The 21,911-nt window shown below is 62.8% G+C and overlaps 10 protein-coding genes across 10 annotated transcripts in view; 5 read left to right on the forward strand and 5 right to left on the reverse strand.

Annotated features, from left to right (window-relative positions):
- Positions 1 to 265: 265 nt before the first annotated feature.
- On the forward strand, positions 266 to 1,168 carry F751_4369 (Guanine deaminase; the record flags this gene model as incomplete). Its single annotated transcript, XM_011398058.1, has 4 exons — positions 266 to 410; positions 494 to 521; positions 649 to 792; positions 994 to 1,168. 4 exons carry the CDS (start codon positions 266 to 268, stop codon positions 1,166 to 1,168), a joined length of 492 nt encoding a protein of 163 aa, XP_011396360.1.
- Positions 1,169 to 1,445: 277 nt separating this feature from the next.
- F751_4370 (Thioredoxin reductase 2) lies at positions 1,446 to 3,642 on the reverse strand (the record flags this gene model as incomplete). Its single annotated transcript, XM_011398059.1, has 8 exons — positions 1,446 to 1,498; positions 1,706 to 1,835; positions 2,135 to 2,338; positions 2,491 to 2,582; positions 2,842 to 3,067; positions 3,199 to 3,305; positions 3,350 to 3,388; positions 3,552 to 3,642. 8 exons carry the CDS (start codon positions 3,640 to 3,642, stop codon positions 1,446 to 1,448), a joined length of 942 nt encoding a protein of 313 aa, XP_011396361.1.
- Positions 3,643 to 4,704: 1,062 nt separating this feature from the next.
- On the reverse strand, positions 4,705 to 4,932 carry F751_4371 (hypothetical protein; the record flags this gene model as incomplete). Its single annotated transcript, XM_011398060.1, has 1 exon — positions 4,705 to 4,932. The coding sequence occupies one exon, from the start codon at positions 4,930 to 4,932 to the stop codon at positions 4,705 to 4,707; it is 228 nt and encodes a 75-aa protein (XP_011396362.1).
- A 213-nt stretch (positions 4,933 to 5,145) lies between these two features.
- Positions 5,146 to 5,986, forward strand: F751_4372 (PsbP domain-containing protein 1, chloroplastic; the record flags this gene model as incomplete). Its single annotated transcript, XM_011398061.1, has 3 exons — positions 5,146 to 5,217; positions 5,371 to 5,517; positions 5,648 to 5,986. Coding segments are annotated over 3 exons (558 nt in total), but the record flags the coding sequence as incomplete, so codon positions are not given.
- Positions 5,987 to 10,808: 4,822 nt separating this feature from the next.
- On the forward strand, positions 10,809 to 11,929 carry F751_4373 (hypothetical protein; the record flags this gene model as incomplete). The annotated part of the gene is made up of 4 exons (XM_011398062.1): positions 10,809 to 10,829; positions 11,034 to 11,183; positions 11,366 to 11,526; positions 11,623 to 11,929. 4 exons carry the CDS (start codon positions 10,809 to 10,811, stop codon positions 11,927 to 11,929), a joined length of 639 nt encoding a protein of 212 aa, XP_011396364.1.
- A 304-nt stretch (positions 11,930 to 12,233) lies between these two features.
- On the forward strand, positions 12,234 to 12,804 carry F751_4374 (Tubulin-folding cofactor A; the record flags this gene model as incomplete). Its single annotated transcript, XM_011398063.1, has 3 exons — positions 12,234 to 12,392; positions 12,518 to 12,604; positions 12,727 to 12,804. The coding sequence occupies 3 exons, from the start codon at positions 12,234 to 12,236 to the stop codon at positions 12,802 to 12,804; spliced, it is 324 nt and encodes a 107-aa protein (XP_011396365.1).
- Positions 12,805 to 13,000: 196 nt separating this feature from the next.
- F751_4375 (Extracellular signal-regulated kinase 2) lies at positions 13,001 to 14,392 on the reverse strand (the record flags this gene model as incomplete). The annotated part of the gene is made up of 4 exons (XM_011398064.1): positions 13,001 to 13,242; positions 13,438 to 13,674; positions 13,917 to 14,054; positions 14,236 to 14,392. 4 exons carry the CDS (start codon positions 14,390 to 14,392, stop codon positions 13,001 to 13,003), a joined length of 774 nt encoding a protein of 257 aa, XP_011396366.1.
- Positions 14,393 to 14,606: 214 nt separating this feature from the next.
- Positions 14,607 to 15,412, reverse strand: F751_4376 (Extracellular signal-regulated kinase 2; the record flags this gene model as incomplete). Its single annotated transcript, XM_011398065.1, has 4 exons — positions 14,607 to 14,808; positions 14,967 to 15,025; positions 15,132 to 15,230; positions 15,347 to 15,412. The coding sequence occupies 4 exons, from the start codon at positions 15,410 to 15,412 to the stop codon at positions 14,607 to 14,609; spliced, it is 426 nt and encodes a 141-aa protein (XP_011396367.1).
- A 370-nt stretch (positions 15,413 to 15,782) lies between these two features.
- On the forward strand, positions 15,783 to 18,610 carry F751_4377 (Putative peroxisomal acyl-coenzyme A oxidase 1.2; the record flags this gene model as incomplete). The annotated part of the gene is made up of 5 exons (XM_011398066.1): positions 15,783 to 15,958; positions 16,135 to 16,342; positions 16,665 to 17,708; positions 17,799 to 18,099; positions 18,363 to 18,610. The coding sequence occupies 5 exons, from the start codon at positions 15,783 to 15,785 to the stop codon at positions 18,608 to 18,610; spliced, it is 1,977 nt and encodes a 658-aa protein (XP_011396368.1).
- Positions 18,611 to 18,974: 364 nt separating this feature from the next.
- F751_4378 (DNA-directed RNA polymerase II subunit RPB2) overlaps positions 18,975 to 21,911 on the reverse strand; it is a gene marked incomplete at both ends in the record, with an annotated part of 6,348 nt that continues 3,411 nt past the window's right edge. The window contains 6 exons of the mRNA XM_011398067.1: positions 18,975 to 19,184; positions 19,448 to 19,990; positions 20,156 to 20,328; positions 20,695 to 20,833; positions 21,079 to 21,200; positions 21,751 to 21,900. Of these exons, the coding sequence (XP_011396369.1) occupies positions 18,975 to 19,184; positions 19,448 to 19,990; positions 20,156 to 20,328; positions 20,695 to 20,833; positions 21,079 to 21,200; positions 21,751 to 21,900 (1,337 nt within the window). The remainder of the gene's footprint in view (positions 19,185 to 19,447; positions 19,991 to 20,155; positions 20,329 to 20,694; positions 20,834 to 21,078; positions 21,201 to 21,750; positions 21,901 to 21,911) is intronic.

Consider the following 21,911-nt stretch of genomic DNA (forward strand, 5'->3'; position numbering starts at 1 on the left):
AAGTGTGTCATTGACTCCCTGGGATCCTTGTGGTGTGTCGATGAGGATAAATACAGGAGGTCTGCTCCGACCATATCTGGAAGTCGCCCTCCCGTCCTCCCCCCTCAGTACGGGGTATTGTAGGGGACCGGACGAGGTTTGGCAGAGATCTGCTGAATTTCCGGATGTTCCCCATACTGCACATTTCTTGAGCTTTGACAATTTATTGTCGAATCACCATCCCGAACCCACATCGAGAGCTCGCACGGTACCCTACATTGCAGCGATGGTGCAACATCCCGACCCAAAGTACATGCGCCGCGCCATCGAGTTGAGCGCCAAAGCGGGCATCGAAGAGCGTACAGGAGGAGTTTTTGGAGCAGTCCTCGTGCGCAAGGAGACGGGAGAAATCGTGGGCGAGGGCTACAACCGTGAGTGGGTTTGGGGGCCTGAGGGTTTCGGCGCGGCCCTCCCGACACAATTGCCACACATGCTCGCCTCCTCTTCACCGCAGGCGTCCTGGCCGACCATGATCCCACTGCGTAGGTCGCGTGGATGGTTCCTCTCATACTCGGGATGCGCTGCATGCGCGGCGACCTTGCTCCGGCGCATGCCCCCAGGTGGCGAGGCCCCGCGATGGTAATCGGTCTCCCACCCCTCACATTGCAGGCACGGCGAGGTGCTGGCCATCCGCAACGCCTGTCGTAACCTGGGGACCCACGTGCTGGAAGGCTGTGTGCTGTACACCTCGGCAGAGCCCTGCCCCATGTGCTATGCCAGCAGTCTGTGGGCCCATGTCGAAGCCATCTACTAGTGAGTTAGCGAGAGGGGAAATGGAGAGGAAGGGAGCAGTTGGAGTACTAGATAAGCCCAGGAAGCCAGGCGGCCAAGCTCGAGGCCGGTGTGGCTGTGCGTGACCTGCGGCAGCGGGTATGTGGCTGATGGACAGAATTCATGCCCTCGACCCTGGCTGGATCCCTACCAACCATTTCCCCCTCCCCAAAACTCTCACAGCGGCGCCACCTACGACGACGTGAAGAAGTACGGCCAGTTCGAGGATGCCGACTTCCTGGCCGAGATCAACGCGTCCGACGAGGACAAGAACGTAAAGATCAAGCAGTACCTGAGGGAGGAGGCGGTGGTGCCCTGGAAGACCTACTCCGAGTTGACCGACCGCATCCACTACTGACCGCCCCACTCGCTTGCCATGCCGCCGTCGTGCCGTGAGCAGATCTGCACTAGTTGCCTCTCTCCGATTTCTACTAGTATATTCCTCACGTGCGCTGCTCCCATTCCCATCCTCCTGGGCTGAGATTGCTGACCCGGGCCCCGTGCATAGTGTACAACCTTTCCAAGCGCAGTCTGAGTTCGTGGCAGTGCTGGCAGTGCGAGGGCCCATCCCCAGGGCAATTCGGGAGGTGCTGTTGGTGCATCAGAGGCGGGCTGTGTGGCGTTGGTGAAGGTTCTCACTCCTGGTGAGCAGTGAGAAAGTGCTCCACCTCCAGAGCCGCCATGCAGCCTGTGCAAGGTGTGGAATGGACTTGCTTGGTGGTGTGGAGCGGGCCTACCGACCGCTCAGATCTGTAAGAGACAGTCCAACTTGTGTTCTGGAGCAAGCCGGAACTCTTCAGGTGGCCCTTGACTGGATGTGCGCAGCGCGCCCCCCTCTCTCCCCATCAAGCCTGCGATCCCCACCCCGTGCCTCCCGCCTGACCCTCCACGCTACCTGTGCCTGCCGCCGTAATGGCCTGTCGCCACTTCTTGTCCTGCACATCCCCAGCCGCAAATACGCCCTCCACAGACGTGGCCGTGGACTCATTGGCAGTCACTATGTATCCCTCACTGTCTAGCTCCAACTGCAGAGTGTGGGGCGAGGGGTCAGACGAGTTAGAAGGGGTGGGGGTGGGTAGCAGGGCTGGGCGCTGGGAGCTGTAGTGTTCATCGTTGGGCATGAGTGCAGCAGCCGGGCACACAAAGGCTCCAGACAAGAACTGGACACAAGAACAGCAAATGATTAGGCAGCAGAAACGAGCCGAGTTCCCAGGGAATACCCCAGCAGGCTGCTGGGAAACATCCCCAGACTCGACCAGAGCACACACATATCACACCGGCGCTCTGCACACCCAATCTGACCTCCCTCCACTCCCCTTCAAACACACACAACCTGTCCGTCCAGGAACTTTGTGGCAGGGTCGTGGCCAATGGCGAAGAAGAGGCCGCTCACATCGATGCTGGACTCTTCGCCCGTCACCGTGTTCTTCAGCCTCAGGCCGCCCAGGTTGCCCTTCTCATTCCCAAAGGCCTCTGTGACCACGCTGTTGAACAGCACCTCGATTTTGGGGTTGTCGAGCACGCGCTTCTGCGATGGGACGGAGCGAGTGAATGGGAGTGATGACGAGGGGGGAGAGTTGCGGGAAAGCAGGGCACATGAAGGGTATCATTGTCCAAACCAACGGAATATGGCAAGGCCTCGACCCCAGCAAAAACACACACTCGGCTGCCACCACCAACCTGCATGATCTTGGAGGCACGGAACTCGTCGCGGCGGTGAATTATGTACACCTTGCTGCCGTACTTGGTCAGGAAGTTGGCCTCCTCCATGGCTGCACAGAGAAGAGCCACGAGAGGGAGGGGGTGAGGGAGAGGGGCGGTGAGGAGGACGGGCCGCCGGTCAGTCCAACAGACCAGGGGTACGGCCTGCCAGTGCCACCGTCAAGCTGAGGACTCAGCACGAATCTTGGGAAGATCACCCAATCGGCGGCAGGCGCTTCGACAAACCCCTTCTCAGCACCGTCCCGCACTGCTTCCGAGCCCCCCTCCCCTTCCTCCCGTCCACCCAAGGCCGCACACGGTCGAACTGACCAGAGTCACCGCCGCCGATGACGGCGATGGGGACGTTGCGGAACATGGGCGCGGCGCCGTCGCACACGGCGCAGGCGGAGATGCCCTTCATCCAGTACCCCGTGCCCTCCTCGGACCCAGGAAACTCCAGCCGCCGCGCGACGGCGCCAGTGGCGATGATCACGGCGTCCGCGACGACCTGCCGCTCGTCCGTGCTGATGACAAAGGGCCGCCTGGACAGGTCCACCTGTGGGGATTAGTCGGCGCGAGCTTGTGAGAGAAATTACCTGGTCCACGTCGATTGAGCAGCAGGGCAGGCCGCAGGCGGCATGCCACACAAGCACGGTGTGGTGCCCCCCTGCGGCCCCTCGCACACACCTTGTTCACGGTCTCACTGAAGATCTTGGTGCCGAAACGCTCCGACTGCGCCCTGAACTTGTCGGTGATCTCCACCCCCAGGATGCCCTCCGGGAAACCCGGGAATTCTCCAGGTCGGTGGTGGTGGTGAGCTGGCCTCCGGGGGCCACACCGTTGGCCATCCAGCCCTCCAGCATGACCGGGTGCAGCTCTGCATAGGAAAAGGTCGATTTGAATGAATGAGGTTGGGCAAACTCGAAAGCAAAAGGAGCACTGACTCCGCATGCCTCGCACACCCACTGGCGGTGAGATCACCGGGGAAACCCAGACTTGCCGGCATGACCATGGGACTTTGCTTGTCCAGAAAACAGTACCTGCTCGTGCTGCATAGATGGCTGCGGTGTGCCCAGCGGGGCCGCTGCCAATAATGGCGACCTTCGTCTTGAGGGGGCTAGTCGCAGTCATGGTTGCCGACAGGAGTCGTACAAGAGTGGACTTCGTCGTGCACACCGATTATATAGCAGCCTTACAAAATCCCAGAGAATGATTGTTCTATGTGGTTGTTGCCAACGAGTGGTAGATACCGCTCTTCGGCCACACCCCTCCGGGAGGTTCGAACAAATTTTACGTGAGCCCCTCGGATTTGTAATCCCCCCCATGGTGCTCCAGACCCAGTGCTGGAACTATCGAAGCACGGGGGCATGCATGTAAAGGTATTGGATTGTTCTGGAAGCCTCGCACGGGCGAGAATCCGGCGAGCCTCACTGTCCATGCCGCAGCTGCCCACCCATAGACAAGTTTCTGGGGATGCCATGAGGGCACACTCCCTATGCTTTGTCTGGCGGCGCAATTGATCACAGTGCACCGACTGCTGTGCATGGTGGAGCGGCCACTGTGTCTTGCTATGGTGGATTTTACTGGACCGTGGTAAGCAGAATCAAATTGCCTTGCACTATGTCAAGCCCAGGCCATGCGTAGCTCTTGGATGAGTATACAAGGAGGCTTCCAGGACATGCTGAGTGGATGCTGTCGCCAACGCAAGGGCCAGTCCAATTTTCTGCGCCCCACCACTCCATCTTGCATATCAGTAAGATTACGGCTGGGGGGCAGAAATCAACGACTCCTGCTGAACGTGCATGGGAAAACATTGCAACCATTTGACAAAAAGTGTAGCATATATAAATACAGTTGCTACGTGATGGCTTCTCCATGCCATCTGCGTTTTTTAAAGCACTGCATGACAAATCATTACTACCCAGAGGTGAACATAGGAATTGAAACACACCGAGCAGCGAGTCAGATGGGTATGAGAAGGTAACAACGTCTTCGACTCCTCGTCCAGTCTTGATGCTGTAGCATGCACGGCAGCTGTACCATGACAAGGGCAGAAGATTGGTGTGATGCAGACCTCTCAGAACCCCATCTGGTGCTTGCCGTTCGAAGCGCGCTGGCATGATGTGCATGCTGCATATGGATCGGGCCGTGAAAACCATTTGTACATCCAACTGCCTAACAGCCTGCATCGTGTCACTCGCTGTCAATGGCATGATCCAGGCGTGAGGAATGGCGACCGTTATGAAAGCTGCGGGCTCCGCACGCACACCACCCAGCGTAATTCATGATGGCCCGCACCCATGCCCGATGCAGAGGAAGCTGCCAACAAAGCCATGTACTATGGGCAGAATGCGATATACAGGTCCTATGGTGTGTTGCATGGCGGAGGCGCCCGACTCCAGCGAGCACCCCATCCCACATGATCTGCGAATGGGCCGGCGGGTCATTCTGGGCTACGGCATGGCCCTTGCAGCGTTTGGAGCGTCACCAGCATTCGCCGTCGAGAACCTGTCCAAGCTTCCTTCACCACCTGGTACGTCATGATGGCCATCCTATACAGAGCTGATGTGTTTCTATGGTCGTTGCTTGAGGCATGCGACTTAAATGTTTCCCTAGCAATCCCTGTACTTGACAGGTTTCAAGCGTCATCAGGACATCCTGGATGGCTACAACTTCCTAGTGCCAACTCCATGGCAGTTTGTGACGGTGTGTGAGGACAACATGGGTGACCTGCTGGGTCTGCCTCCAATTTAATTGTTCACCTCTACATGCTGGACTAAATCTATGGTGTAAGCCCATGGTCTCCAGTCAGGTCAGCACCCTCACAAGTGTCACACCGCTGTCCCACCTCCCCCGCAGACATCCGGGAACGATGTATTCTATCGCAACCCTTACGATGTGGAGCAGACCCTGTTTGTGGACGTGAGCTCCCCCACCTCTACAAAGTTTACGGCGGTGACTGATTTGAAGAGCCCCCAGGATGCTGCCGAGGGCCTCCTGAGTCAGGTGGGCACTGCCTGGGGTCATGTGCTGGCTGCTTGCTCTGATTCTGCGGTCCAACATACCGTTGTCATTGCCCAGCAGTTGCACTGCGGCATCCCACAGTGCACCCATCCCAGCCATTGCCTCGCTGCAGTTCAAAAAGGAGTACATGTCCACCCGGCTGGGAGTGAAGCGGAAGGCCGAGATCACGAGTGCCACTGAGCGCACTGCCGACGACGGCAGGATCTATTACGACATAAGGCTGCGAGCCCGGTCCTACGCCTCACGCAACCAGCTGGCCGTGTCCCAGAGAGAGATCGATGCCGGCACCGAGCTGGAGTGGGACAGGCAGTACCTGACGGTGCTGGGGACGGCCAACGGCCGCCTGTACAGCATGCGGTTGCAGGCACCCATGTCGGCTGTTGAGGGGCCAGGGGGCGAGACCCTACAGAAGGTGGCCGACTCCTTCAGATGCACCACCGTTGAAAGCTGAACAGACACTGAGCTTCCCGTAACAGTGAGTTTGGTCAAAATAGCGGGTATCGGGCATGCGGCCTGGGAGACGTGGCGGGAAGCACTTGTTAAATCCAGAATCGAATACAACACTCCGAGCCAACGCGCATACCAGGGGGCCGTCGAGCCGGCTGGATGCAATCAGATGCAGGGAGGAGGCGACATCACATCAGTCCTGTACGTTACCACCATCATCGAGACATTCATGGGATGTCAAATTTAGCTCCCATGATGGTGATGGTCTGATTCACTGCGTACTGCCGAGGCGACCAAGGCGTGGCGCACAATGGACAGGCCCTCGAGATTCGTTCGTCCACGGGTACGCAATGGGTATGGTGGCTTTAAATTTAAGAATGCTTTAGAAAGCAGCTTGTCTGCGCTTCTCATCATCCAGTGCCACCCTGCAGCCTGGCGGGCAAGGGAATGTCCGGGTCTGGCAACGACGATCGTGCAAAGTTCTCCTGTACACATCATGGCTGCTCCTGCTCATCTGGGCACTGGCAAGTGCCCCTACTTCCAAGTATTCCGGTGCGATCAGGATCTTGGCCAGTGAGGGCAGAGGCCCCAACCATTGCTGCCCGGTGTGTGCCGAGGTCGTGCCCATCCGCACCCGGATCCCCCCCGTCGGCATGCACAGGTGCAGGGCACACGCCCACCACGGTCGACTACGACACCCTTCGGCCGGCCCAGCATGTCACAGAGAGCTCCCTGGGCAGTGAAAGCATCCCTCCAGCCGTCCAGGCGGGGACACCCCCCCGTCAGCCGGAGCGCAGTCTAAACATCCAGCCACCGCCGGTGCCCGTGGCTTCAGATGGCGTCGCGACCAATCAGATACCTCAGACTGGGGCTCAACAGCAGGCTGTAGATGCAGGCCGCCAGGCCAGCAGCAGCGGGGCGCAGCAGGAGGCCAGCCAGGCACGGCAGATCGCCGGCAAGGTGCAGCCAGCCAGTGAAGCCCTGTCCCAGATCCACGCGGGCGCCGTCGGGGCTCAGCAGGCGGCGTCAGGGTCTCCGGCCGGCAAGCCAGCGCCCGGAGTGGTGTCAGAGGCCACCGTCCAAGTGGTGCCCGACTCCAAGGGGCAGATGGTCAAGCACTACTACCGCTTCTCCAACGTGCAGCTGACACGGAAAGAGCTACGCTTCTTCTACCCGGAAGGTGTGCGCCCCAGCTGGTATTGCTCGCATGGGCAGGACGTGGCCCCTTGCTGCAATGGACATGATTCTCAGCCTTGTCAGTCAGCGTAGCCACCTGCAAGTCTTCGGGTTCATCTGACAAGCCATGCCAGTTGCAGTTGTTCAGGGCCAAGTCTGGAACCGGTGTCGACCATGGCGGGCACCGGCCAGTGCCCCCTCCAACCCCTGCCGCCCTCTCCATCCCGCAGGTTTCCAGCCCCCTGCGGAGCGGTGGGTGGACTACATCAGCGGCAACTCCACCACCCCTGACCTGCCCACCAAGCTGGTCATCAAGGGCGAGGTCACTGGCATCCTCACGTGAGCGCTGGGTGGAAAGGGCAGCTGAGATCGGTCCAGGGCCTGAAGGCAGGCAGGCGATGCGCGGAGCGTGATGTGCGGCACGTGGGGGGCGCTGGGCCTATCTAACCTGCCTTGAACCTCCACACCACCCCTGCAGATACTACATGAACGTCTCGTATGTGCCGGCGGCCGAGGAGCAGCCGGTGTGCAAGGGCTGGATCGAGAAGCCGGCGTACCTGCTCCAAGTCCGCTACGCGTACGTGGCGGGGTAGTGAGGGGGCTTGCCCGTTTACCAGATGCGATGAGGAGCTGCGGTGGTGATCAAAGGGAACACGGTTGCTCTGGGTTCTTGCTGGCCTTTGTCGCCAACCAAGCCCCCGACCCCAGCCTCCGTTGCCCACCTCTTTCAATTCGATGTCAAGGATCATTGAAGAGGCCTGCTCGGCCCTGCCTGCGCACCCGCTGTCATGCGCAGGCTCGCCTAACCTGCCCCCGCCCACTCCACGTCACCTCCACCCAGGTCCAACATCTGGCATTCCTGGAACGAGGGCCTGGCCGGCATATTCCAGACCCTGCGCGAGCTGGGGTACCTGCCCCTGGTCCAGATCGACGCGGAGGGGTACATGCGGTGCGTGGGGCTTGGGAGCCGGGGGCGCCCATGCGTACCTTGCTTGGAAGGACGGGCAAGCGTGCCTCGCGGACCGCAGAGACCATGCCCCTCGCCCTCCAGCCGATGCGATGTGACAGGGGCACCACAGAGTGTGCATTCCCTGGCATTGAGGGCCTGGACTGTCAGTGGGGCTGTCATCCAGTGCGTCCATGCACCTCCCATGCGGCCTCCTCATCCCCCTCCTTCGAAACCCCTCCCCTCATGCCACCCTGCAGGGAGGTGGTGGAGGGTATGGGCGGGGACGAGTGTGCCGCAGAGTACGACCCCGTCACCAAGACGGTGCGCCCCGGCAAGACGTGTACCAAGAAGGGTACGGTGGAGGGGTGAGGGATGGGAGCTGGGGACACCTGCGCACTCTGCCAAGGGCCGGCGGATGGCTGGGTGGAGTCAGAGAGTGATCGCCGCAGGCTGCTTGACACTGAGCGCCGGACATCAATCCCAACCCGCTTTGCAGGCCTGGTGAAGGAGAGGCGCTGCGACCCCAAGAACCAGGCGTGGTGCACGCCAGGGGTGGTCAGCTACCGCAGGTTTGACGGCGCGCCCCTCATCGTCTACTACACCGGTACGCGAGGGAGGAAGGGGGGAAGAGGGGCGGGGGGGGGGGGGGCGTCTGCGCTGCACCGCCATGGACGGGGTTGGCGCGTGGGCGTGTGGGGGGGCACGCAGATGGGGTTGTGGGCGCATGTGCCAGTGGTGGCTGGGGTTGCAAGCTGATTGGGTTGAACAGCATTTGACCGCTCTGCTGCCCCGCCACACTTCCCTGCAGATGCCAGTGTCCACAATCGTTGGCGCCACATGTACTACTCCATGACCGAGGACATCCGGTGCGCCTGGGACTGCAGGGCTGTCACAGTGGGGCCTTGGTGTCTTACCCCGGCGCCGGGGACCAGCATGAGATGGCGTCACTGGAGCACAGGGCGCGGGCTACACGAGCCCCGACGCAATCACCCCGCCTCCCTCTCGCGCCCAGGGCCCCTCCTCCCCTCCGCCCTGCAGGAGCCTGGACGACATGGAGGGGTACTGCTACCGCACCCTGATCGTGGGCAAGACCTCCACCCTCAACTTTTACCAATACAACACCGCCAACATCACCTCGGACCACATTGTTAGTTGGGAGTGGAGAAGAGGGGGAAGAGGGGGGTTCACCAGTGGGGTTGGGTGCATCTTGGGAGGCCCAATGCCAGGGGAGACACCGCCGAGTGCTCCCAGGTGGAGGGCGTGGTCCGCATCTGGATCGCATGAGGATCGGGGCGTGGCCGACTCCCTTGCCAGCACACACCCTTGCCAGTCATCGACCCCCACCACCACCGCCGCCCTGGACACCCGCAGACGCAGCGCAAGAGCGCCATGGCGGTGTTCAAGGCCTACATAATGACCGCCCAGCAGCAGGCCATGGCCGAGCAGCGTGCGCGCGACCCCGCCTCCACGCAGTTCTGGGTGAGGGTGATGGGGATTGGATGCGTGAAGATGATCGGGGAGGGGGGGAGCCCAGGGATGGCGGCTGGTGAAGCGCGTTGGGTGGGCAGACCCTTGCCAGGGTCAGGTTTTGGTAGGTGCTGAGGGCTGGGGGGTCCGAGAGCGGGCTGGCAAGCACCTTCCCCGACCCTGAGCCTGACGAGGGTGCATGGAGAACCGGCTGCCGTGGCTCCCTCTCCACACTGGCCCGGACCACAATGCACCAGCGACCCACTCCATCCCACAGGGCTACGCGCCGCCGGCAATGGAGCTGCTGCGCCGCGGCATCGGCCCCGAGAACATTGGCCTGGCAGACGCCATTGGCGAGCTGGAGGTCCCGCACCAGGGCGTACGGGAGAACATGGGCACGCTGAGCCCCGGGTGGCAGGCGGCGGCGGCCGCCGCGGACGCGGCCATGGGCGTTGAGGTGGGAGTACAGGCGGAGGCGAGCGGGGCGGGAGCAGCGGCGACGGTTGGTGCCGGGGCAGGAAGCGCGGTGGCAGCTCCAGTGGACCCTGTGACCACTGCCGCGGCGACTGGAGCGGGAGCGGCGGGGGCCGTGTCCGTGGACCCTGTGACGAGTGCCGCGGCGACAGGTACGGGGACTGCTGCGGCGACGGCGGCCGACCCTAACTCTGCGGCCACGGGAACGGCGGCGATGATTGCGGCGGCGGCGGGCGACCCCGTGCGTACGGCGGGCGGTGCGGAGACGCTGGCCGCCTCCACGCCCACCCTGCCGGGAACCGCGGCAAGCGGCACGCAGCCGGGCGCCACTGGCGCCGCAGCTGTCGCCGGCGTCGCTGGGGGCACTGGCACCGCAGCCACGGCGACCGGCTCGGATCCTGGCACGAGCAGCGCCTCTGGCGGGGGCCTGGCTGCGTCTGGCAGCCAGGGCGTCGAAGCGGCCGGCGCGCAGGCTGGCCAGGCCTCCGCGGCTGACACCGCTGCGGCTGCTGGCAACGCAGTCGCTCAGCAGGGGGCTGCGCTGGTTGATGCAGGTGCGCAGGGCGCGGCGATGGCCGGCGGCGCGAGCGCCGGCCAGACAGCGCAGCAGCGCCGGAGGAGCGGCCGCCGCATCATGGCCGCCGTTGCGGGCCAGGTGGCGGGGCTGGAGGCCAGCGCGGAGGGTGCAGCCACCGCGGCGGCGGCCGAGACGGCGGAGGCGATGCGCGAGGCGGCCCGGGTCGAAGCGGCCCTGGCCGCCATGCCCCGCCTCGATGTGCCGGTGAGCTTGGGCGCGAACGTTTTGAAGGAGGGGTGAGGTCGTTGCATGCCAGGGGTCTTGCCCAGATACTCCCTGTTCAGGCTCTCAGACCTGCCTCCACCTCTCCCTCCCTCCCGCCTCCACCTCCCTCCCACCTCTCCCTCTCTCCCACCTCTCCCTCCCTCCCACCTCCACCCCTCACCTCCTCCATCACCCTGCACACAGACCGACGCGCAGCACCGACACGAGCCCTTCCGCCCCGTGGTCACGTACATGTGCCGCCCCTTCTTCTCGCGCGGCGTGCTGAACGAGGTAGACATCCTGCGCTACATCCTGCGCAACTACAACGTCACCCTGCGTGTGACCACCTTCCAGGTGCGAGGCATGAGAGGGGTGAGGTGGCCTGGGACCAGAGTGAGGCTGCTGCCCGGGGGAGGATGCCATGCTCAGCCTCGCCATGGGCATGGGCCATGGGAGCTGCCGCTCGTCAACCACAGGTCCTGTCGCCCCAGGGTCTTTGAACCCACTTCCTCCCCCCCCCTTGACACGCTACACAGGAGCCGCTGCTGGAGGTGCTGGACCTCATGGGCCACACCGACGTGCTGGTGGGCATGCACGGGGCGGGCTGGACCAATGCCATGTTCATCAAGCACGGCGCCAGCGCCATGCAGATGTACCCATACGGTTGGCGGCTGAGCAACGGGGCCATGATCCGCGGGTGAGGAGGTGGTGGTTGGCGGAGGGCAAGTGCAGGCCTGGGTCAACACTGCGGGCCCCTCACCCACGCCCGTCTGCTCCCGACCCCGCGCTGCAGGGCCAACTACAGGGAGATCGTGCTGGCATCCGACTGCCCCTACCACGAGTGGGTCAACCACAGGCCGGGGTACGCTTTCTTCCGCAAGATCGACTTCCACCAGCGGCTGGGGATCGAGCCCTTTGAGCACCCCGGACCAGAGGTGCCCAGGCCCAAGGATGGGCTGCCCGGCTCGCCATGGGTCTATCAGAACACATACGTGGACCTGGAGACCTTCGGCAGGGAGTTTGATGCGCTCATGGCCGGAGCTCGCATCCCCAAGATGGGCAGCGCCGCAGTTGGCGCGCCCACCACGCCAGCCGCCTAGAGTGCTCTCGTGATCTAGCCTGTGTGGCAGTGTGATGACCGTTGAAAATCTACCGCATCCAATGGCAGCAAATAGGCAGATGATAGGGCGTTGGGGCTGGCCGTACTTGGCGTCGCCTGAACCTGGTTTCCCATGATCCCACCCGCAACAGTTTCCTCGGTTTGAAATGTCCGCCAGGGACGAGAGACACCTTCCCGCGAGGCCAGTGTCACGGACCAACACGTCCCACAGGGATGCATGAAAGGATGAAATACTCAAGCTCGATATCCAAAATTATCGGATCTCGATCGCATTTACCGCCGCCATGGACGCTGCCGCCCTTAAATCCATCAAGGTCAAGACCGGCACCCTACGTCGGTTGCGCAAGGAGCTGGACATGTACATCCAGGAGCAGGTGAAGGAGTCGGCAAACGTCGAGAAATTGAAAGCGGATGGCGCGGACATCCATGATGTCAAGTATGCGGTGAGTGGCAATGTACTTGGATGGTGGGATTCATCCATCTGAGCACGGTACACCACCACATTGACCGATGGCTCGCGATGCACTCTGAAGGAGCCCTGCGCTGCATGCCTTCTCCTGCGACCCAGGAGAACATCCTCGCAGAGTCGGTGGGCATGATCCCCGACACCCGGCAGCGACTCAGCCAGGCGCTCGAGCAGCTCCAGTCTGCCCTGGTGGGTGGGTGGGTGCTGCGGCCCTTGCCGAGCTGTGGTCTGATGTGGGGAAATGGGATGCGCCCTCCTCACCACTCGGGACCCCAGCATACCGTGAGAAAACCATTTTTCACATGGCTCAGGATCAAGCTGGCGATGACAGCTCACCCGAGGTCCGGGCAGCGCGTGAGGAGGTGGAGGCAGTCGCGACACTGGCTTGAGGGGCAGGGGAGCGGGGGCAGCAGGGGAGGGGTGGAGCAGCGAGGCTGGTCAAGGCAATGCGTCATGTCAAGGCGGAAAGCTTCAGTCAAAAGGGTCTGTGGCTCTGGTGTGCGAGACGGGCGGAGCCTCAGGGCGCCGGGAAGTGGCCCACAAGGATGTCGCACGCAGTGGGACTGCGGGCGCATCCAGACCCACTCATGCCCGACCGGCCACGGCCGTGCGCCGCCCCTGCTCCGGCGCAGCGGCGCGCTGCTGCTGCTGAGGGTTGCTGCCGCCGGTTCGCGTGCCCCGGCTCGCCCTCGCCGCCTCCCGCTCCTTCATCCGGCGCCGCATCTCCTTCTTCTTCCTGAGGATCTCCATGTACAGCTTGTCGCGGTACTGGTGGATCATATGCTGCAGGGGGGAGAGCGGTGTGGGCTGTGAATGTGACTCGTCACCTTGAAGCATCATGTAGTAGCAGCACCACAGGGAGGTCAAAGGGATCGATGCATGGGTATGCTTGACAACGCACTACCCCAGCATGCGGCGGCACGGGATCTGCGAGCAGGAATCTCTGGAGCATCGCTCCATCCTGCGATCCTCAGCAAAAGACGCCTCACACAGAGATGCACACCCACAGCCGCGCCCGGCACCCGCCTTGGTGTTGTCGTCGATGGGGATGGTGATGGTGTTGGGTGCCACCGGCTCGTCCACCAGGTTGTGGAAGGGGAGGCAGTAGGGGTGACGCAGCGCCTCCTCCGCACTGATTCGCTTCTCCGGGTTGAACTGCAGCAGCTTCTCCAGCAGGTCCAGGGCCTCGGGGGAGGCAGAGGGGAAGGCGGCCTCCAGGCGGGGCGTGTCGGGCGCGCGCATCGACTCGAGCATCGTGGCTGCATGCGGGAGAGGTGTCGGGGCATGCTGGAGATGCTGTGCCAGGGGACGTGAGCCCCGGCATACAGGTGTGATCAACTCCCGTCATGGATTGGTGAAGGCCGCAACACAACGACAGAATGGCGAGCCGGCCAGGGCAGTCCCTGCAATGACCAGCCGGTTCCTCTGTCCCATTGCATCGGCGAGACGAGGCCAGCCCGTTCCATCCCCACCTCACCCCTTGCTCAACCTCCGGCCTCACCCGCAAACGGCGACTGCACCGCCTCGACGTCCTCGGCGCAGGGCCGACCCGTGATCTCCAGGATCCTGTCCAGCTGGTTCATGGTGGAGGTGCCGGGGAAGACCGGCTTCCCATTCAGCAGTTCGCCCAGGATGCAGCCTGGACAGTGATTGATGAAGGCTGAGTAATGTGCCAGGCTGAGGCTGGATCGGGGGTGGGTGGGGGGGTGGGGCCATGCATGCGCAGAAGAGTCCTGGGACGCAGAAGAGCAGGCCAGAGCCTGTCCAGACAGGACCCCAGCCCTGCGCCACCCCTCAAAACCCCAAGGGGGCACACTCACCGCAGGCCCACATGTCCACGCCGTAGGTGTATCGCATGGAGGACAGCAGGATCTCCGGGGCGCGGTACCATCGCGTCGCCACGTAGTCCGTCAGCACGGGGTTCCCCTCCTCGGCTGCGAGCTGCGCGACGGAGCGGGCCAGCCCAAAGTCAGCCATCTTCACCAGGCACTCCGAGTTCAGCAGGACATTGCTTGGCTGCGGGAGGGGCAAGGACGGTGTGGTCCGGGTCATGGTAAGGAGAAGGTGGCCGGGGCTGCGCCTAGGGGATGTGAAAGGGGGGAAGAAGGGGCACAGGAAATCTGCAACATACACAGGATACCTCAACCTCCGTCCCACAACAGGGGACGATGCCCAAAGTCTAATGGCCCTCTTAGAGACATGCCTTGATGTCCCGGTGCAGGAGCTCTGCGGAGTGGATGTACTTGAGAGACCTGAAGATCTGGTACATTATGTACTGCTTGTGGATCTCCTCCAGGATGTTTGACCGAATGACGGCGTGGAGATCCGTCTCCATGTACTCAAAAATGAGGTAGATGTCCTGATCATTCTCAGCCTTGAGGACATTGAGTAGCCTGAATTGGATGTGGGGTCGAGGGGTGAAAGGGAGCACGATGGTATGGCTATTATGCTGTTGCCAAGCCCATGATGGTGGCTGTGCAATAAACCATCGTCGGTGGCTTGCAGGCCTCATTGAAAGAGATCAGGTGTCCTGTAGCCACTTATTGCGAACCTGATGATGTTCTCGTGGTTGCTCAGCTCCTGGAGGAACATGATCTCCCTGAATGTCCTCTGTGAGTGGGGCGGTTCGCGGTGTAAGCCAGGAGATCTGACAAAGGAGGTTGGCCTGTGCTCGGAGAAATCACCGCAGGACGCCAATGTAACCTCGCCCAGGCACCTGTGCATCCGTGGCGTTCTGAAAGGCGTCGAAGATCTTTTTCAGGGCCACCACGTCACCCGTACGCTTGTCCACGGCGCGCCACACGATCCCGTAGGCCTGGAGGTTGGGGGGTGGTTTGTGTGCTCCTCACTTCCAGGCCCCTCAACAGGCAGGCATGGGGAATGGCACACGTAGTTGTACTAGTCGCAAAGCTCGCTTCCCCCTGGCCTCACCCCTTTGCCGAGCTTCTGCTGAATTTCGTACTTCTTGAGGACATGGGCATCGATAGCCTCCGTCATCTCGGCCAACGGGCCGATACCTTCCGCGAGTGCGCGCTCTATCAATGCTGCTCCAGATCTGTTCACTTTGTCAGACTTCGCTCCCGAACGATCCCGCTGTCCGGTCAATTGCACTCACCAGTTGAAATTTCAAGCAGCGGAAACTCGGGTTCCCTGTTTCCAACCGTCCGACCACGTGACGTGAGGACGGGGGTGCTGGCGTGGCCTGGTTCGGGTTGGGTATTGCGTTGCGTAAAACTGGCACGTCTCGTTGTCCACAGGGAAGTTTACATACAAGATCGCTCTGAAAACCCATTCAGGTGCAGCTGCATATCAGTTTCCTCCCTAATCGGTGCGTGGGCAGATCCTTCTTCCCATTCGCTACCTCGCCATGTCTCGGACGGTGGACGCTCGCACGAAAGCGCTGGTGGAGCCCGTCGCCCGCGAGATCCGGGCCGCAACTTCCGATCCCAAGGCTGATGCAGTCGCAGAGCGTGAACAGGCGTCCTTCGACGCCAACGAGCTGGCAGTGTACATGCAGGGGGGCCAGAGCGTTCTGGACCGCAAGTGCGTTTGGTTGGGGGTCTGGGCTCGGAAACCGATGGTTTATTGATGGAACCCTGGCCTGCCCTGATTTGTACTGGCAATCACAAACATGCTTTGAAGCACCTACTACGTCACTCCTTTCAGCCACATCAGCAGTGATGTTGCAACGACCCTCTGCTCCTGCCTTCCCCCTACAGTGTCAAGGCCATCCAGATGCTCAAGCAGTTCCCCTGGGGCGACAAGTCCAAGCGCCCCTTCCTCACCCGCACCGAAGAGTATGTGCAGGGCCTGGAGGCCTCCGTGACCATCTGGAAGATGGCCAACGAGGGCAAGATCACCAATGAGGAGGCCATGGCCATGCGCAAGCAGCTCAACTGGCCCGCAGGCCTAGAGCTCCACCTTGGGGTGCGCGGCGCGGGGACTTGGCGGTCCTCCTGTGTTCATGGGGGGGCTGGCGTTGCTGATGGGTTGATGCGCAAGGGCGTGGCCTGGGACATGCTCGACCCACAAGCCTATATCCAACCGTGATGCCTGGCTCGGCCCCCAGCACAGCGCCCCTTTAGCCACCGCACGACCCCCCCACCCCCCCACCCCCCCCTTTTCACCCCGGTACCTCTATCAGATGCCCTTGAGATATGAAAGCACGGTCATGCTCCACTCCTCGCCGGCCCTGTGGCCACGATTCCTCGCTTTCCAACACCCTCCCCCAAACAATTGAAAATCCCAGATGTTCATCCCGTCCCTGCTGGCGCACGGGACCAAGGAGCAACAGGAGGCGTGGCTCCCCCCCAGCCTGCGCCTGGAGATGGTGGGCACCTACGCCCAGACGGAGCTGGGGCACGGCACCTTTGTGCGCGGGCTGGAGACGGTGGCGGTGTTTGACTCTGACTCCGACGAGTTTGTGGTGCATTCCCCCACCCTCACCTCCACCAAGTGGTGGCCGGGGGGCCTGGGCAAGACGGCCACGCACGTCATCCTCATGGCGCGCCTGATCTCGCGCGGCAAGGACCACGGCGTCCACTCCTTCGTGGTCCAGATCCGGGACATGGCCCGGCACACGCCGCTCCCGGGCGTGACGGTGGGCGATATCGGCCCCAAGATGGGCTACAACGGTGTGGACAATGGCTTCCTGCGCTTCGACCACCTTCGCATCCCGCGCTCCGCGCTGCTGGCGCGCTTTGCCCGCCTGGAGCGTGATGGCACCTACGTGCCCCCGCCCTCGGCCAACGCCAAGGCCAGCTACGCGACCATGGTCTTCGTGCGCGCCGACATCGTGAAGAACGCCGGCGACTTTCTGGGCCGCGCGGTGACCATCGCCACGCGGTACACGGCGGTGCGCCGCCAGACGGCTCCCGGACCCGGCGCCCGCGAGCTGCAGGTGCTGGACTACGACAACGTGCAGCAGGTGCTGCTGCCGCTGCTGGCGCGCGCCTACGCGCTGTCCTTCATGGGCCGCGCCATGTTCGGGCAGTACAAGGCGTTCGACGCCGCGCGCGCGCGCGGCGACTTCTCCGCCCTCCCCGAGCTCCACGCGCTGTCCTCCGGCCTGAAGGCCGCCTGCACCGACGCGACCAGCGACGGCATCGAGACCGCGCGCAGGACCTGCGGCGGGCACGGCTTCAGCCAGCTGTCGGCGCTGCCCACCCTCTTCACCTCCTACGTCCAGAACGCGACCTGGGAGGGTGACAACAACGTCATGTACCTGCAGGCCGCGCGTTTCCTGGTGCGCGCGCTGATCACCGCGCAGCGCGGCGGCCGCCTGGCGCCCTCCGTGCAGTACCTGGCCGACGAAGGCGCCGGCGCCCGGCGCTGCGGCGTGCACGACGCCGCCGGCTGGCGCGCCGCGCCCGCGCAGGTGGAGGCGTTGACGCGCGCGGCGCGCCACCTGGCGGTGCAGGCCGCCGCCGTGCTGAGGGCCGCCGCGGGCGGCGAGCTGGTTTTCGAGGGTGAGCCCTGGAACGGGACCAACGTCGACCTCATCCGCCTGGCGAAAGCCCACTCCGCCCTCCTCCTCCACCGCAACTTCCTGGAGGCGGTGGAGGCGGCGGCGGGGGAGCTGAAGCCCGCCACGACGCGCGCGCTGCGCACGCTGTGCCAGCTCCACGGCGTCACCCTCCTGGTGGACGCCGCGGGGGACTTGCTCGAAGCTGGGTACATCAACAGTGAGTGGTGTTGTGTGGGTGGGAAGGGGCGGGGATGGAGCGGGTTCCCAAGTCTGGTGCTGGAGGAGGGGTGAGAAACTGGTTCCCAACATGGCAGCTCTGTAGAGGAAGAGCTGCCACGTTGGTGGTGGATCTGCAGGGCGCACCATCTCGGTGCTCGAGTCGACTGAGTGCCGTTCAATCAATCAGCTCTCACAAACGCACCCCCCCTCCTTGCTGCACACCCGCCCATCACATCCGCCAAACCCCTGTATGACCACCAGGCACCCAGGCGGTGCAGCTGCGAGCGGCCAAGCGGGAGCTGGTGCGCGCCGTGCGCCCCGACGCGGTCGCCCTCACCGACGGCTTTGGGTACGAGGACTACCTCCTGTCGTCTGCTCTGGGAAGAAAGGACGGCGACGTGTACCAGGCCCTGCTGGAGGCCGCGCAGGGGTCCCCGCTGAACGACACCGCAGAGGGGCCGGCCTGGCACACCGTGCTCAAGGCCCAGCTGGCCCACAGCAAGCTTTGAAACGGGGCGAGGGAAGGCTCTGGACCCAGACTTGGCTGCGCCTCGCAGCTCCCACCCAGCACCTCATCCTGTTTCTCTTTTTCTTGGCATCTGCCCCCGCCTTGCCAGTCTCTTGCGGCCGTGGTCGGCAGTTTTCGCGATTTTGTAACTGGCACAACGATATGGAAAGGGGAGGGGGGGAAGCAGGAAGGAAAGGGGGGAAGGGATGCCCTGCATCGACGGCCGGTGTATGAGCTTGGCAAACCCACTGGCAACGCAGGTCCGCAGCGGCGCCTGATCGGACGCCCGACCCGGCAGGCAGGCGCACCGCCCTCGGAACACCCTGCGGCTGCCGCGCTCGCAGGCACGCGCCGGTCCCACGCACTTAGAACTGCATGCGCGGCGCGATGCACATGGCCATCAGCTCCTGGAACAGGAGCTTGCAGGCGTAGGGCAAGTGCACGGCCACGATGCCGGTGGTGTTCTTGCAGGCGGTGCAGTAGTACTGGTTCTTCTTCAGGTTGGCCACCGCGATCAGGCCGCAGCGCTCGCAGACATGCACCCGGTAGGCGTCGCTCTGGTCGAACAGGCGCTCCTGCGCATGAAAGGTTGGATGGTGGGGGTTGAACGGTGGGGCCTTGTATGGTGGGTGTTGAAGGGGAGGGAAGGGGGAGCTGTGATCACTTGGTTGTGGGGGTCCCAAGGCCAGGCTTCGAAATGGAATGCGTGGCTGGCACGGTCGCCTCCCCGTCGGGCCTCCACCGTGAATGCCCGCACGACACAGCCCCTGCTTGTTGGATGCAGCCCTTTGGCAACCCACTCCCCCAACCCCAACTCCCCAACCCCCACCCCACCCACCTTGAGGAAGGCAGAGGCGCCGTGGCTGATGATGCAGTCGCGCTCCATCTCGCCGAAGCGCAGGCCGCCGTCGCGCGCGCGGCCCTCCACGGGCTGGCGCGTCAGGATCTGGACCGGCCCCCGACCGCGCGCGTGGATCTTGTCGTCCACCATGTGCTTCAGGCGCTGGTAGTAGGTGGGGTTGAGGAAGATGGGCGCCGCCAGCGCGCGCCCCGTGTGCCCGTTGTACATGGTCTCCCAGCCGCGCTGCTGGTAGCCGCAGCCGTGGAGTAGGGTGGAGATGTCCTCCACGGTCACGGCGGTGAAGGGTGTGGCGTCGCCCTCCTTGCCCAGGCACGCCGCCACCTTGCTCATCAGCGCCTCCACCAAGTGACCGATGGTCATGCGCGACGGGATGGCGTGCGGGTTGATGATCAGGTCGGGCACGATGCCCTCCGCGGTGAAGGGCATGTCCTCCTGGGTGTAGGTGATGCCGATGGTGCCCTTCTGCCCGTGCCGCGAAGCAAATTTGTCGCCTACCTGGGGGATACGGATCGATCGCACCTGCATGGTGTGAGTATTATTTTTTTGGGGGGGGGGGAGGGGAGTCTGAGGGGTGTGGTCATCATGGGCAAGGAGTGGTGAGGATTCAATTCCTGGTTGCTCAATCCAGAAAGCAATGCACCACCCTCTCCCGCTTATCACCCTCCCCTCCAACCCTCTCCTCACCCTCATCTTGACAAAGCGCTGGCCATCTGCGCCGGTGGTGAGTAGCACCGCATCCACCATGCCGCTCTCGCTGTGGCGCAGGCTGCTGCTGCAGTCGCGCTTGGTGAAGCGCTGGGGCATGCCCGAGCCGTCGTCGGGGATGGGTGAGGTCTTGCCAATCACCACATCGTCGCCTGGCGTGCATAGGAAAAGCAGGGGGGGGTGATGAGAAAGGTGCATCGGTTGCTCGCGGGGAGGGGGGGAGGAGAGGAAAAGCGGGTAGAGATGGATGCCTCAGTCGAGAAGGAAAGAAAGTGAGACACACTGCATGCCAGCGCACGCGGATGCTGCCTGCGCCTGCTGGATGGAATCCATTGGCATCGTGACAGCTAAAGGGCAACCTCCTGTGCCTCCCTAGCTCTTCCGTGCCCACCCAATACCCAGGAGCCTCAGGAATTCGCCCTATGCTCCATCGGATCCTCACCACCAGGTGGATCCTCAGCACCGATGAATGCCACAAGTGTGCCCTGCTCCCTGCCCCTTCTCCCAATTCCACACACCCGAGACACGGGTGCCAGGAGCTGCGATGCCATCGTCGTCTAACTTGTCGTACGTGCCGTGCCGCATGCCGGCAGTGATCTCCCGGCTGGGCCGCTCGATGAACTCCTGCACGATGGAACCCTGCTTCCGCTCCTCTGTCTGTTGTGATGGCGGGAGGGCAGTGGGGTGGTGAGGATGCAAAACGCGGGGCTTGCAGGCAAGGGAGGTGCCGGTCGCACTCCCTCAGGGCACTGTCGAGGAGCTACTTGTGTCCTGGGGGGGGGGGGTTAGTGACAGCACAGAGACGCGGTTCCCAGATCCGGGCACATTGCCAGGTACGTCCTACTCTGCCCAGGCAGGATCACTGCATGCAGCCCACAACCCGTTGCACACAAAAGCCATACCTTGTAGGATCGGAAGAAGATGGACCGGAAGATGCCGCGGTCGATGCTGGACTGGTTCATCATGGTAGAATCTTCCTGGTTGTAGCCGGAATAGCAGGCGATGGCCACGATGGTGTTGATGCCTGGGCAGGCACAGGGTGGGAGTTACGGAGGTACATGCATCACATTGTCGTTTGACTGCAGCTGAGCAAGTAAGAACTCCCTGTCCGGAAGCTTGTGCCAGGCATCCCACCACATCCACTTGTCTCCATCACCACACCACCCCCACCCCCACCTCCCCGACCCCCCCCGCCACCTGCCGGCAGCTCCCGGAAGTGCAGGTACTCCATGGACCGCGTGGTCACCAGGGGTTTCTGGGGATAGTACAGGACATACCCCTGTGTGTCCATCCTGACCTGGTAGTTGGTCACGTACATGCCTGTTGAGCGGGAGGGAAGGCGAGAGGAGGGTGAGTGGTTGCCGGGCTTGGAGTAACCACAAAATGGGAATCATCTGAGACCATGGCCCATTGCGATGCATGGCGTGCCTCGCCTGCCTCGCTGTGAACGCCAATTAGCAAGTACAGTACATCGTATCTTGTGCGCCATCCTTGCCCACTTCATCCTCAGCCACCGTGATCCCACTTGGCACCCCAACTCCCAACACAATCCATGACTGTCCCAGCCATCTCACCCATGGCCTGCTTGCCCATGGCCGACTGGTAGGTGTTGCGCGGCGACTGATTGTGGTCCGGGAAGGGCACGATGGAGGCGCACACCCCCAGGATCATGGCGGGGTGGATCTCGCAGTGCGTGTAGGTGTCTGAATACGCGTGCAGCGGATCTGTGTGTGGT

Source organism: Auxenochlorella protothecoides, assembly GCF_000733215.1.
Source record: "Auxenochlorella protothecoides strain 0710 unplaced genomic scaffold scaffold52, whole genome shotgun sequence".
Lineage (NCBI taxonomy): Eukaryota > Viridiplantae > Chlorophyta > Trebouxiophyceae > Chlorellales > Chlorellaceae > Auxenochlorella > Auxenochlorella protothecoides.